Source organism: Gallinula chloropus, assembly GCF_964237585.1.
Source record: "Gallinula chloropus genome assembly, chromosome: 23".
Lineage (NCBI taxonomy): Eukaryota > Metazoa > Chordata > Aves > Gruiformes > Rallidae > Gallinula > Gallinula chloropus.
The window spans coordinates 210,268-225,660 of record NC_140108.1 but is presented as its reverse complement, the minus strand read 5'-3'; the positions used below and the strand labels follow the sequence as shown (position 1 = coordinate 225,660).

At 52.8% G+C, this 15,393-nt stretch overlaps 1 protein-coding gene across 1 annotated transcript in view; it reads left to right on the top strand.

The window, feature by feature from the left end:
- Positions 1 to 15,393, top strand: part of KAZN (kazrin, periplakin interacting protein) — a gene marked incomplete at its 5' end in the record, with an annotated part of 232,238 nt that overhangs the window by 124,097 nt on the left and 92,748 nt on the right. Inside the window, one exon of the mRNA XM_084274665.1 lies at positions 11,055 to 11,232. Coding sequence (XP_084130791.1) covers positions 11,055 to 11,232 — 178 coding nt within the window. The remainder of the gene's footprint in view (positions 1 to 11,054; positions 11,233 to 15,393) is intronic.

The window sequence follows — 15,393 nt, the reverse complement described above, 5'->3', positions numbered from 1 at the left end:
AGTGTTGGTTGACTACAGGTTGAATATGAGCCAGCAGTGTGCCCAGGTGGCCAGGAAAGCCAATGGCATCCTGGCTTGTATCAGACACAGTGTGGCCAGCAGGTCTAGGGAGGTGATTGTGCCCCGGTACTGGGCATTGGTGAGGCTGCACCTTGAGTGCTGGGTCCAGTTCTGGGCTCCTCACCACAAGAAGGACATTGAGGTCGTGGAGCAAGTCTAGAGAAGGGCAACCAGGCTGGGGAAGGGGCTGGAGGGCAAATCCTCTGAGGAGGGGCTGAGGGAGCTGGGGGTGTTCAGCCTGGAGAAGAGGAGGATGAGGGGAGACCTTCTCCCCACCTCCATTGCCCTGCCAGGAGGGTGCAGAGAGGTGGGCAATAGTCTCTTCAGCCAGGGGACAGGAGATGGGACAAGGGGAAATGGCCTCAAACTGCCCTAGGTCAGGGTCAGAGCAGATATTAGGAAAAAAAAAGAGTTGTCAGGGCTTGGAACAGGCTGCCCAGGGAGGGAGTTGAGTCACCTTCCCTGGATGGGTTTAAAAAAAAGGGTAGATGAGGTGCTTAGGGATATGGTTTAGCACAGGGTGGGAATGGTTGGACTTGATGATCTTAAAGGTCTTTTCCAACCTTGTGATTCTGTGAAGTCACTAACGTTACAGGATAAACGTGTTACCATCAGACAAGCTGCAGGATGTGAGTATTGGAAAAATTAAATGCACTGGAATAGCTTTATAGATATATCTCTGTAACTATAAAACCTACTGACAGTGAGCAAACACAGGAGCTTGGCAGCTGTCCTGCTCAGTTTAATTGCTGTCTGTAGGTTTTACGTGTATCTTCCTTCCTAAAATCCCTCTGCCAGCTTGGTGGTTTGAGTCTTGTCCTGAAGAACCTTGGGGTGATGAATGTGCTGGTACCCACAGCACCTCTGGCTCTTAACACCACGTTAAGGTTTTTCTAAGGACTCCATCCAGCTGTGCTTTTGAAAAACATCATTTATTTAGCTTTGCATCCTTATCTTTTTGGGGATAGTCGTATGTATCTGCCCTGGCTGTCTCTGCGACCACGCACAGCGTTCCCTCACCGATGAGAACGTCCCTTAAATCGCTCTTGCTCCACCAAGCCTTCATCTGAAGGCATCTCCCTCTTCTCCAGCATACCAGGTTTGGGGAAAACTTCCCTGCTTTCACAAAAAGCTATTAACATCAATAACATGAATATTACTAAGTCCCACCTGAGTTAGCTGTAGGGCTGGATAATGCTTCAATCCTTCTCTCTAGCAGAAGGCTGAACTCCTCCCAGCATGTCAGTGGGACCATCTGGGGCCACAGACTGCTCCAGTGGCAGCTGGGAATCAGACAGGGGGGGACATGGTTCTGGCTGCAGCAGCAGCTCTCAGCTGGCCAGCCTTATCTCCAGTCTTCCCCCAAAGCAAGGGAACCGCTGAGAAAGCTGTGACAGCCCGAGGGTTCCTCCGGACACGGGTGGTGCCGCGGATGGGGAGCGCTGCAGGTGATGCTGTGGATGGGAAGTGGGTGGGATGGGTGGCTGGCTGCATAGTGGGGAGAAGTGTAGGAACAGTGGGAATCATTTGAGATGATTTTTAACTGTCCTGCATCAGCATCAAGGTGAAGGACCCGTGCGAGCTGACAGCACCTCCGCCTGATCCCTGCCCATGGCCTGACGTAGAGCTGGCAGTGTCCAAAACCTGCTCATCACCTCGGGATTGATTTTATACCCGGATACTTATCACCCTCCTGGGTTGTTTGTTTGTAAGTAATCTGTGTCAGACCCTCAGTGGGCTTCATCTGAACCAGCAGAGTCCTGCCCGCCCATGCCTGGGCGTCACATCAGGGCAAATCAACCCCCAGCAGATTGCACGGTGAACTCCTGTTCAGACAGGACATGTGTGCAGCTACAATACCTCACACTATCAATAACCACCATTGGTTTTAGGTGAGAGTGGAAGGAACTGCTCCTTATATAGCCAGAATGGCTGTGTTTTATGGAGTTGTCACAGGTGCAGCCCATCTGTGCCTCAGTTTCCCCATCCTCTGAAACGCTTGCGTATTTTCCTCCCTGACCAAATCCATACGATACCTGTGCATTATCCAATGTGAAGGTATCCCTCAATCCTGGGGAAAGCATTACTTTCAATGGGGTAGATGACTCCAGCCAATCTGTGCTACCAACAGTTAATGAGATGGATACCAAGCCCCAAATGCATCAGATCAATGAATACATATGGCAGCCATCAAATGGGACTACAGACCCTGTAGTGTGTACATGCATGAATATTGCTCCAGTTTTTCCCCTGCCTTCCCAACACTGACATGTTAATTAGGTGTATCTTTGAAGCTTTTGTAGTTTAGTGGGGAACATAAGTGTACATTCATATACTATACTTTATACATTTATACATTACTTATTTATGGATATTATTATGTGATACAGGGAGCATCTTGGGTGGTGGAGGGGGAGAAGACAAAAAGAAAAGAGGTGCTTTTGTCATTCCCTGCTCCTCAGCCACACTCTCTGTTGTACAAGCAGCTGGTTTTTCAGTGGGGCAATCCTCAAACTAAGTGCTCCCTGGTCTGGGTGCCACCAACAAAACAAGGGAGCATCCTTTGGCCCAGGGACACTTTGCCTTGGGTACCTTGTAAAAAGAAATTGAGTTTCGCCCTTGCCTAGACTGTGCTGTGTGCTCCCCAAAATGCCTGCGGGTGTTTTGTGGCTGCTGCCAATGGGGAGGGCACAGTGGGCATGCTAAATCCCCTCCCTTGTGCTCCCACCTCTCCATTTCTGCACTCAGTCTCAGGATTATTGAGAGGTCTGACCCACACTCCAGCTCTCACCTTCTACTTACTCCACAGACATGACAGTCAAAAACCACACTTCTCCCTAGCGCCTTCCTTTGCCAGGATGCTCTATCTGACTCTGCCCTGCTCTACAGACCCTGTTTCAGGCTTTGTCTGCCGGGGAGGGAAGAAAAGGCTGTTCCTTCCTCTGGCTTTGCCAAGGGTATTTTTTGCCACGGTCGAAACAGGCAGGTGCACCTTTATTCCTGCCTACGGCCCAGTCTAGGACCAGCGGTCTTGCTGGTGATGTGCCAGGCTAAAGCATCTAGAGGGTCATGAAAAATTCAAAGGCGTCTGAATTTCACCGTGCCTCTTGCTAATGTCGAATCTTCATAAGAATTGACTTCACAGGACAAAGAAACTGTCAGATGAATGCTGATGCTCTATTAATGACAGGGTACATTGACCCTTCCCGGCGTGTCATCATTGTTGCCAAAGGAAACACGAAGGCAACCCATAATCACCTTTCCTGCATCTGTGCCACTAACACCTAATTTAAGTATGTATTTGTCTGCTGATTGATCACAGGATTTTTTTTCAGGGTGCCTATTATCCTGCTATCTAAGTGCTTCTGAATCTCCCTGTGCAGTTAAGTTTTTATATCACCCTTACAATAGTGCCTGAACAGCTGGTCTGCAAAGCAAACGACTCTGTGGACATCCCATTCCTCCCTTCCCAAGAGCACAGATGATGTCCCATAGTAAATCAGTAGGACACGATCACCCACTTCTCCCCTGCAGTTCTGCAAAAACCTAACCCCGTTTTCCCCTGCTAATTTGTGATGGGGAAGGATGGAGAAAAGGCATTTCCTACAGCCTTTGCCTGAAGGTCGTTCTCTTTCCTATTTCACTCTTCCTTTATTGAAAGCTATCTAAGAAACCCACAGGGTTTTCCAGAACTGGGTGTTACTGTGCTATTTTGTAGTCACCGACTGTATTTGTGGGTCCCCACGACTTGCTGGCGTTTCACCCACCCACTCACTGCTGCCAGAGGTCCCGTGCTTTGCTGAGCCACTGCCAAGCACCCACGCAGCGAGCACAGCCCCTGCCAGGCAGCTCAGCTCTGAAACTGCCTGCAGGAGCCAGCACCAGAGCCCAGGGCATCCTTCTGCATCCTTCCTTCTACATGCTTCTGCATCTTCCTTCTGCACGCTTCTGCATCCTGCCTTCTGCATCCTTTCTTTTGCATCCTTCTGCATCCTTCTGCATCTTTCATTCTCCATCTTTCCTTCTGCACCCTTCCTTCTGCATCCTTTCTTGTGCATCTTTCCTTCTGCATGCTTCTGTATCCTTCTGCATCTTTTCTGCTGCTGCATCCTTTCTTCTGCATCCTTTCTTCTGCATCTTTCCTTTTGCATCCTTTCTTCTGCATCCTTCCACATCCTTCCTTCCACATCCTTCCCCATCTTGCCTTCTGCATCCTTCTGCTGGGGAGTGGCTGGCCGAGGGCAACGGCTGTGAACCGTTTCAGATCGAGTGGGACCTTGCACTCAGTCAATGGTAAAAACAGCTCCTTAGGGATACTTCAGCCCAAACTACAATCAGAACAGTTTTTGCAGCAAAGGACAAGCAGGCAGCTCTGCTCACCTTTGGGGCTTACCCTTTCTATTCTGTAGGAAGATCCCAGCAAACCTGCTTCTAGGTGGGGTGAGCTGGGCTGCTGACCACCACATCTGGCAGGTATCAATGCCAGAAGGCAGCTTTTCATAGTGCTGCCTCTGTGAGCCACGGAAGAGACCTCTGGAAGCCAGGAAAGGGAGCACTTCACGCTCCCTCTGCAGTGGGGGATCTCTTAAAACTGGAGGGTGAAGCACAGTTAGATTTTTGTCTAGGTTTATGTCTTGACCTGTGAGGTGGGGATGAGGTCATCTTGGAATTAGCTGCAGCATGGCGACCATGTCTCTGGATGAGTTTTAATGGCTTAAATCACCTTGTGGTTGCACAGACCAAACTGAGCCAGGCAGGAGATGTGTGACAGGTTATCTCTCTGGTGATGGACGTGGTTCATCAGTGAGGAGAACACCTTCCCCCCCGCCCCCCCTCAAATCTACACTGAACCCAGTTTTACATTAAGCAGAGACACTGAAATTCCTGGGTAATTGCACTTCCAGCTTGATAAACCTAACCAGCAATCACCTGCCCACGATAGTCACAGAAGCAGAAACACAACGATGCGACAAGTTGTGGGTCCATTACAGGAGGAGCTCGTCACCCACACCAATACCTGTGTGTGAAAAGCTGGCTGCTGACGTCATCCCCATCAACATTTAAATATAGGCTGAGCAGACATGGGTTTGTCAGATCGCTGTAATTCATTAAGCAAACGTTGGGTTTAATAGAGCTGCGTGTAAAGGCTGGTGCCATGGATGCGCTCAGCTGTGAAATATGCTGTGGAAGCCATTTGTTTGCAAGGGGCTTTAGAAATCTGCTTCTTATTAACGTAAAATGGGTTTACTGGAGAAAAAAAAAAACCCCAAACCTCTGGGATCACATTTTTCTCTCAATTATCCCTTCTCAGTGGGATTCCTCAAGGTTTGTGCCGAGTAACTGAGATGTGTCTAAGCACGGGGGTTTTGGGTCTGGGGTTTGTTTTGATCCATTAAGCTCGTATCTCACCATGGTGATGTAATTCCTCCAGCCTGAGACACTTTATAAACATTAATGGGTTTGTTTTCGTGGTCCCAAGGGATGCGAAGCGCAGGAAGGTCGCCGGGGCCCTTTCACCCACACAGAAATGGAGATGGGGATACAGGTCCCTGCAGCATCACGGGAAAAAAACAGCGTAGTCACCTGAATTTTTAACCTGTCCATCCTTAGATGGGTTTAATCCTGGTTTAATAACTTGTTAACCAAAGCAAAAGCATCTCTCAACCACAGCACAGCAGCGACACGTCAGCAAGGCTCACGTTCAGAAGGCTCCAAAGGAGGAAGAAACAAGCTGGTGCTGGGTATTTTGAGAGCAAAGAGAGGGGTTGGGTGCAGTTTGTAAGTAGACAAATAGAAACATGACCTTTGCAGGCAGGGGGAGAAGTAGATATTAGCAATTGTTGTAGCTTGGATGGAAATGACTTTGTGGAGATGAGTTCTAGAGACTATTGAGTTTGGGGCACGTTGTGGTGCTTCTGGTGGTCGCTGGTCTCTCAGACCGGTTCTTCTTGGCGTGTGTTGCTTTGCTGACCACTGGCCACATCAGATGCTTCCAGTGACGTTTGGAAAGGGCCAAACCACCGCTGTTTACACCACAGCATAACAGACCAGAGGTGGAGATGGAAAATCCCATCTTCAGCGACCTGTTTTCCAGCCACACAAGGCCCATTTTAGAGGATGTCACTGAAAGATGCTGGTGATACTCACAGCCCTTTCAGCTGGGAATCGTTACTGCAAGCAGAGATCCAGGGAGAAGATGAGGAAATAATGTAAATACTCAGACAGAAGGCAACTTTTTTTGGGGGTGGAAGTGAGACACAAGCTGATAAAAAACGATCGGTGGAATTTACATAAGCCTCCAGCATCTCAGAGGTCATCGTTCTGCAGGATGACACATTGAAACACATTTTTATTAAATTCTGGCTGATTATTTAATTGGCAAAGAAAGAATTTAATTGAATCAAGTCAAAGGGCTGTATTAGATTACGTTCAACCTTAGCACAAAAGGCTTTTCCCATTTAGTTAAACCGGTTCCTTTGCATATTGTACATATTAAACTATAAAAAGCAGCAATCTGAATAGCAAACTGAAGTGTTTGGAAGGCCTGAATGGTGCCCGTGTGCTACTCAGCCCCTTTTCAATCCCTAAACCTTCCCATCTTCCTTCTGCAGCACTCCTTTGGCTGAAAAGAGAGCAAACAGCACGGTTCATGTTCTCAAATCTTGCTCCATCCTCATTTTTGCCATCTATATGTTCTTGAGGAACAGTTGGCCTGGACACCACGCTACTACTAAAACATGTTGCCCAAAATTGAGGGATTTTCCCAGGTTTTTTCACGGTTCCTCTTGCTCATCCTGAAAAGATGCTGAGTGTAGCTAAGGCTGGATGGCAACTTGAGGCTCGTCAACGCAGGTTTGCTGTGCGTCCTTAGGAAATACTCCTGAGCTCTCTGTGCCACATCTGCGTGGCCAGGGACTCCCAGCCCTGCGGGACACGGGCTTGCTGCCCCTGGTAAAAGTTGGGATTGAAGGGGGGAAGAGGAAAGCAGCAATTTGGGGCAATAATATGTTTCTACTTTTGGCTGTTTGATTAGCTTTTACTATTTTTGTTACTTCAAAACTAATGGGGGAAAGGGAACGAGGCCCGATTCATTTCCTAATGCTTCATTTCATCCCAGTTTTGAGGATTCCAGGAAAAGCTTGGCCTTCCAGGTGGGAATCAGCTCAACCCAAAAGAATCCTTAGGCATCACACTCTAAACACACACGCTGGTATATTTTTGATCCTTCCTTCTTGAAGGTGGTTTTGCTGGCAGAGCAATGATTGGGACCTTTTCTTTCCTTATCTCAGAACCAGGGTCACAGCACTGGGAGATTTTTGGGGTCAGGACCATGTAGGGGTGCGGGATGGAGTCGGCATCACTGCAAGACCCGGGGCAGCAGCGCTGCTGGGAGCATCACGCTGCAAACCCCAGGCCCCCTCATAGAATCATAGAATGGTCTGGGTTGGAAGGGACCCCAAGGATCATAGAGCTCCAACCCCAGGCCTGGATCTACACAAGGCTGCCCAGGGCCCCATCCAACCTGGCCTTGAACACCTCCAGGGACGGGGCATCCACTACTTCTCTGGGCAGCCTGTTCCAGCTCCTCACCACTCTTTCTGTAAAAAACTTCCCCCTAATATCTAATCTAACCCTTCCCTCCTTTAGCTTTAGTCCATTCCCCCTTGTCCTGCCATTATCTGCTCTTTTAAAAAGTTGAATCCCCTCCTGCTTATAAGCTCCCTTCAGGGACTGGAAGGCTGCAATGAGGTCCCCCCCACAGCCTTCTCTTCTCCAGGCTGAACAAGCCCAGTTCCCTCAGCCTCTCTTTGTAGGGCAGGTGCTCCAGCCCTCTAACCATCCTTGTGGCCCTCCTCTGAACCCTCTCCAACAGTTCCACATCCTTCTTGTATTGGGGGCCCCAGCTCTGGACACAGGACTCCAGCTGGGGCCTCACGAGGGCAGAGTAGAGAGGGACAATCACCTCCCTGTCCCTGCTGGCCACTCCTCTCCTGATGGAGCCCAGGATACCATTGGCACACTGCTGGCTCATGTCAAGCTTCTCATCCACCCTCATGCTGGAAACCCCTTTGCACGTTGGCTTTCCGTGGGGCCAACCTCTGCCAGCCCCTATCTCAGCACTGCTGCGACACAGCACACTTCTTCCAGGGAAGAATCAAATCCCACTTCAAAATATGGAAATCAATTTTGAACAGTTTCTTAGTAAGGACGGGAGGGGGGTGGGGAGGGGGAGGAAATCTTCCCAGAGCTTTTTCAGGGGAATCTCAAAAGGACTTAAAGTAATAAGGAAGATTTTTTCAAAGCAAGGTTATTAATTTCCCAATGAGTCCACAGCTGAGTTTAAGAAACGTGGGTTTTAACTAGCCCATGTGCCAACGCAGAAATTCTCTTGCACCAGTAAATTAAAGATTCCAGAGCTGCCAGGACAGCAGCTCAACTAGTCTATCATTAAAGTTAGACTAAGAGCAGTAATTTGGACTTTGCCTCAGCAACTGAACGTGTTCTGGGAAGGCTCCAATCAGTTTTAACCTGATTCTTTGGCGATAAAAATAATGTGCCCGTGCTTTAAAGCCAAGCTCCTCTCTGCTGAAGCAAAGGAAGCTTTGCATCCATGGCACTGCGACTGCACGTTCAGGTTATCCACCTGCATGCATAATTCCCTCATTTGCAAGCACAGGTTTGCAGCAAATACTCATGGAAATTAGGCATGGAACCAGGCATTTATCTTGATGAGAATTCAGTTTCTATATATACTTAAAGAATTTTATCTTGTGCTGGGACGGCTGCGTGGATGACGAGGAAAGAATGTTAAAAATTGCATTTATGCTCCCTGGGGGTTGTTTGTCCACCCTTTGGGAATTCATGAAGGAAAAGAGAGACCTTTGCACACGTACATTCCAGGCACCCTGGCCCAGTTTGAGCACTCGGGTCACAAACGCTGCTGGAAACGCTCAAAAACCCCACATTCCCTTGAAAAAGTTACTGTCCCGTTCAGATTTTCCCTGTTTTACAAATTCCTTTCACAGACTGCAGGGTCTGGATGATGCTTGATGAGGACTTGGCCCTTTTCACTCCAGTGATGCACGTGATCCAGACCAGGCCTGAGGTTTTGAGGGACCCAGGCTGATCTTAGCGCTGATTTTCAGCAGATTGATGTGACAGGTTCCCCCCATTCCTGTTCCTAAACGCTGCCTTGGGGATGCTGCACGCCAAAACCCCCCCTGCTTGTGCAGAGCCACCTCCTAGCAGCCCCCCCCACCGGACTGTCACTGTGCAGGACAGGGATGTGCTTCAGCTTGATGTCACACCAAGCCTCTCCCAGAGCTCTCTTTGCAGCTCTTGGATGGAGGGAAGCATTTTTCTCTTGGTTTTGCTGCATTTTGTCTAAGGGCTCTGCAATGCCAGCAGGGCTGCAGGAGGAACAACCCCAAATTCTCAACTCCTTCCCCCAAAAGCCTGAGTTTTGGCAAATAACTGAGGGTTCTGCAAGTTGTGCAGACAGGGGCAGGACTGTTTCTCCCTCTTAAGAGTCAGGATTTTCTATGGATGTCCCTTGCTGAGAGCCCTTCCTCAGCACAGCCCTGGCTCCCCACCACGCATCCCACACCCACTCATGTTTCCACAGGCTCCCACCCTGCTGCCACAGGGCTCCTGCCCACTTCCCAAACCCAGCCCTAAACTTCTCGAGGTGCACACAGCTCAGGTACAAATCCCACAGCCCTGCTGCCCGCAGTGTTTGGAGGCAGGGATGGTTTGGGGCATGCAAAGCCGCACAGGCCATGCTTTCCAGAGCAGGACTGTTTGGTTCCAGCAGGAATGAAGCTGCCTTGGTTGGGATGTCAGCTCTGCAGCTTTGCTGCAGCCCAGGCCCCGGATCCCTCGGAGGCATTGATAAGGCACAGGGAAACATCAGCGCTCCCTCTAGCAGCCACCAGCGATGATACCAAATAACTCTCGATTTTTCACCCTGGGTTCACACCACCCGAACCAGCAGCAGATGGACTCTCGCACCCACTGTGGCTACAGCACTGACAGCACGCAGGCTGCTCCTCTCCCCCTCCCACCCCCCCAAAAACCTTTTGGGGGGGGGGGGGGGGGGGGCGGGTTTGGATCCCGTTTTCCTTCCACCTGCTGCACGTAGCTTTTTGGGTATGGCCATGCACCGGGATGGACCTGAGCCCAATTAGCTGAAGGACACTTAATTAGTGGGATTTTTAAGCGCACCGCGGGCACTGCAGCACCCACCGCACCCGCACAGCGGCACCGAACTTCCCGGGGCGGGGGGGGGTGGGGGGGGGGGGGTGGGTGCATCGGTATAAATGCAGCGCTGCCGCCGCAGGGACCCCCCCCCCCCCCGTTCCTTTCCTCCTCCCCGCGCAGGAGGGACCCGCCTCCGCGGCAGACGCCGAGAGCCGCGTAACGCCGCGCAGCGCCGCGGATGCCCTCGGCCGAGCCGCGCTCGCCTCCGTCGCAGCCCTGCCCGGGCTGCCGGGGGGGGCAACAGGTAGGGGGTAACCCCTCCTCCCCTCGCAACCTGCCCCGCCCCCCCCCCATATCCCCGTTTGCACGCCGCCCCCCCCCCCCCCCCCGCCGCTCGCACACACCCCCCTTTGCACGCCGCCAGCAGAGCCCGCTTTGCACAACACCCTCCCCTTTGCACACCCCCTTCCTCCTTCCACCCCCCTCCCCCTCGCACACCCCCTCTCCCCATTGTACCCCCCCCTTCCCCGCTCTCCGCTGCACCCTCCTCCCCTTCTCACCCCCCTTCTCCCTTTCGCAGTTCCCCCCCCCCCAGCACAGCCCCCTCCCCTCCCAGCCCCGTCCCTTCGCACCGCCCCTCGCACACCCCGCTCCCCCTCAGGCAGCCCCTCCGCCCGCCCCAGCTCCCTGCCCACCCCCCCCCCCATCCCACCCCCACCCCCCCGCCCCATCCCGCGGCGGCGCACGCCGCTCCCGCTCTCTCACCTCTCTCCTCCTCTTCCTCCCTCCCCCAGGCCAAAATCCTGCACATGATGGACGACAACAAGCAGCTGGCGCTGCGCATCGACGGGGCGCTGCAGGCGGCGGGCCAGGAGGTGACGGCGCTGCGCGCCGAGCTGGCCGCGACCGGCCGCCGCCTGGCCGAGCTGGGCAGCGACCCGGCCATGGAGCACGGCCCGCACAGCGCGCAAGGTGGGTGCCGCCCGCGACACCCCCCCCCTCGCCCCGGCTGAAGGGGTGGAAGGAGGAGGGAAGCGGGGGCAGGGGAAAGGGAAGGGGAAGCTTCCGCGGGCGCCACCGCCTGAACCCGCCCCGCGGGTTGTTTTCATTGTTTGTTTAGTTGCGATCGCCGCGGTGGGGCTGGGGGGGATGTGGGTGTTGGAGGGGAGTGGGGGGGGGGGTGTTGGAGCGGAGCCGCCGAGGGGCCGGTGCGTCCCGTCGGGACCCGGCTCCACCCGCCGGGTGCGGATTCCCCCGTTGGTTTTTCGCTGCCTGCTGCTCCTCGGGTTCGGTTCCCCGACCGGGAGGGATCCCCCAAACCCCCATCCCCCGCCTCATCCCCAGCGCGCTGCTTTACTCGCCGGCTCCCCGCCGTACACCGGCTCCCATAACCGGTTTCGTAATTCGCTGGGAAAGCAGCCATGTTACCGCCGCGGCCCCGCCGCTCCCCCGCTGCCGGCAGCCGCGGCCCGGGGCGCGATGGCCGGCCGGGGGCTGCGGGCAGAGCCGGGGAGGAGGAAGCGGGGCGGGGGGAACCGGCTGCCGGGCAGTGGTTCAGCTCGGTGCCGGGCACGGCTGCCGGGAACCGGCCCCGAACCGGCGCTGCCCGCACACGCTTTCATTAAGTGCAGGGCGAAGCGCCTGCGGAGCCCCAGCGCCATGCAACACCCCCCCCCCCCCCCCCCCAATTAATGCCCTGAACCCCCGGAAAAGTTGTGGGCAGGCCTGGGAGCTGCAGCAGCAGAGGCTGGGACGGGGGAGGAGGATGAAGCGGGATGCAGGGGGAGCAGGAAGCGATTTATGCCCGTGGCTTTGCGGGGAAGATCGGCTAGCGGAGTCCGAGTTGCTTCTGCGGTGGGGTCTGGCTCTCCCTGGCTGGAATTAAGTGCTTTCTGCTCATCAAAGGAGCGCTGCCAGCTCTGACACTTTAGAAACATTTAAATATATATATATTTACCGAATAAGTGCAGGCTTGCATGGCAGCTCAGCTGGGAGCAGCCTTGGTGTCAGAGTGAAAACAGTACGAGCCCTCCTCTTCCCTGCTAACCGGGTTTATACCTGTGTGATAAAGACACCGGGGGCTGCTATTTGCTTGTCACTTATTTACCGTGGGTATCTCTTGCTATGGCATCGAGCAGTCGTGGTTTGGTTGAGCTGTAGCTTTTGAAAGGTAGCGTAGCGCTCGGTGGGCATCGCCGCTCCCCGCCGGCAGCCGCTGCCCCTCCGGCGTGGTGGTGGTTGTGGCATTAATGCAAATTGATTGCAAGGGATTAATTTGTGGATTTGTTCCATCCAGCTTGCTGTGTTGTACAGTAGCAGGGTGCATGTGTGTGTGTGAATTCCAGTTGTTAAACAAAGTTAATCCATCATCGGGTGGGTTTGTGGCATGGTGGGACCTGGACCTGGTAGCTGTAGGTATGTGGGACCGAAGTTACGCCTGCAGTCAGGTTGTTATCAGAACTGAGGTGCGTCGGTATAATCAGAACTGGACTCGTGCCATTGACCACATCCAGGCTACAGAAGCACTTTGTTTTGTGACAATCTGCCAGACAGGCAGAAGGAGGGATGCCTTCATCCTCCCCCGCCAGGAATGCTGCTGGTGGCATGATCGTGTGGATGGGGAAGTGCACCCTTTGGCTACCAAAGCAGGTAAAATCCTTTCCCAGCACTTATTTCCCTGGGTATACTGTGTTTTGTTTCTTCTCTGAGAGACTTTTGGAGAGGCATATGTGTTTTTACAGAGGGGCAGTGCCTTTCTTCCAGCAGCGTGTTCTGGCAGGGGTGGGATGTATATGTGGTTCTGCAAGGGTCAGGGTTTCTTTGTTTTTCTCGGAGGTTTTCTAGTCTGTTGAGTGATGGAAAAACCCCTCTTTGGTTTCCTTTACTGTCAGCATGCTGGGAGACAATCGGTACGCTGTAACAGTGCCAGAGAGACATGCTCTGTTCCCCGACGTACGAGCGCTTCTGCTTAATAACTGTAATTACAGACACTTTGGAGTGAAGGCAGAAATGCCAGGGCTTGTGGGGTTCCTGCAGCCGGTGGCCGGGAGCAGTCCCATCTTCATCCAGGCACGAGAGCGGTACCAGTGGCTGCTGGAGGAGCCACTCCACCTTCTTGCTTCTGAAGCTGGCCAGCTCTAGGAGCGAGGATACTTCCCTAAGGAGATGTGACTCTGTGGCCTCGTAGCTGTGTGTTTTACCTTCTCTAGGAGTTTTAAGAGGCCGTCATGTAAAATGGGATCTATCCAGCCACGTGCCACTGGTGGTGTAACAGAAGCCAGTCAGTTCAGGGTAGGATTGCATCTGGAGCGTGTTGTGTTCCTTGTGCTTGTTGAGGAGAAGGGGGAGTGGGCTTGGTCTCAGCAAAACCCACTGATTTGATTCACTCTTTGTGTTGGTTTTTCCCTCCCTGAAGTGTGGTACTTTGGTTTGTACTCTGCCCTGGATGCTCTCCTCCATCGCTGTGTTTGCACGGGCAGGTCCAAGATAGCTCTAGCAAGCTGCCTGCTTTTCCTTGAGGATTTTGAGATGATGTTTGGAAGGATGAGGTGAAAACAAGCGTCTCTGAATAGCTCTGCTGCTGCGAGTCTGGGCAGTGGGAGAGCTGCCAAGCTGTTTGGTGCACACAAACATGTTCAGGGAAAGCGGGAGGCCGGTGGACTGGGCGGGCAGCCGCTTACCAGCGAGTGGGGTCTGCTGGTGGTGCTTAGGGACTGGTGGATGTGTGTTGGAATCTGCTTTGATCCTGATCAAGAACCACGTGGCAGAGCCGTGGAGTCCTTGTGCTCGCCGTGGGAAGGAGTTTGGTGATGTCAGGGAGCTCAGTGATGTCATTGCTGCAGGCAGGTGCTCCAGGCTGGGCGCAGCTTGGGTGAGGGGATGTAAATGTGTGCCTCTGTGCTATGCTCAGTCCCTAATTAATACTGGGTTTGTGAAATGTGTTACCTGGCTAATTACGGTGCAGCTCAAGACAGCTCAAGGTAACACCTCTGCCCCTTCTGTGCATGCTGACGCTGCTCTGGTGTGCTGGTTTTCTAGCAGAGAGGTTCTCTTCAGGGGCACATTTTACATCAATTGGAAACAAAAACTGGAAGAACTCTGCAAAGAGGGAGAGCAGGAGCAGGTGCTGGGCGTGCCTGAGTAGGAGTGAAACTTGTGTGTTGTCAGAGTCCTCAGTGTGAGTGTTAATCCCTTGAACCTCTCAGTCCTGATGGCCTTTTTTTTCAAGGGGTGAGTCTGCTGGTGGAAGTATTTTGGCTGCAGCTCCATCTAAACCTGGATGCAGACCAGGGTGGATGGGTGGAAATCAATCCTGTGTGTCTCCAGCGCTCAGCGCAGTGATTACAGGCGGCTCTCGGAACGCGTCGCTGGAGCTGTATGTCAGCACCCAGTGTTTCAATTAGTATTGGTTGAATTAATTAATTGCCAGCAAAAGGAGTGCGGGAGGATGCTGGTGGAGTATGGTGGCCCCTGTTTGTGTGGCTCTGGGCTTCTTGCTTAAAGTTTTGGCAAAATCTATACCTGAGTTTTCAGTAGTTGGTGGGAACACGGAGATCCAAAGCTTGGTGCAAGGACATGCCGTGCTGAAAACAGGCAGCTGGTCTGCTGAGCCTCATGTTTTTGCTTCAGTCTCCTCCCAGCATTAAGTGGAAACCACCTTAGAATCAGAGAATACCCTGAGTTGGAAGGGACCCGTAAGGATCGTTGAGTCCAACTCCCGGCTCTTAATTAATATTGGTGAAGTGCTTGAAGATGTAAGGTGCAGTCAATAGTGAGGCATTACTGACAGAGCCTCTCTTGGCGTTCAGCTTATCTCGCTTCTTATGCCTGAGCATCAGGGGTGCAGGGTGTCCTGGCTGGTGATGGGGTGCAGTGGTGGTGTTTGAGTGGATGCTGCCCAGAAACGCAGCTGGGAAGGAGCAGAGCTCTTCCCTTGCTGCGCCGGGATCTCGGGCACGAGAGGAAAGGTTTCAGTCATGTTTTGGTCGTTGGTGATGCCAAAGGGCCAGGAGGACCTTTATGCTTGTGACAGTCTAAACCAGAGCTTCCTCTTCCTCTCTTTGATCTCTGTACGCTTTCATAGCTGTGATCCAAAGGCTTTGCCTTGCCTGGGAGGCAGTCAGTTACCTCTGT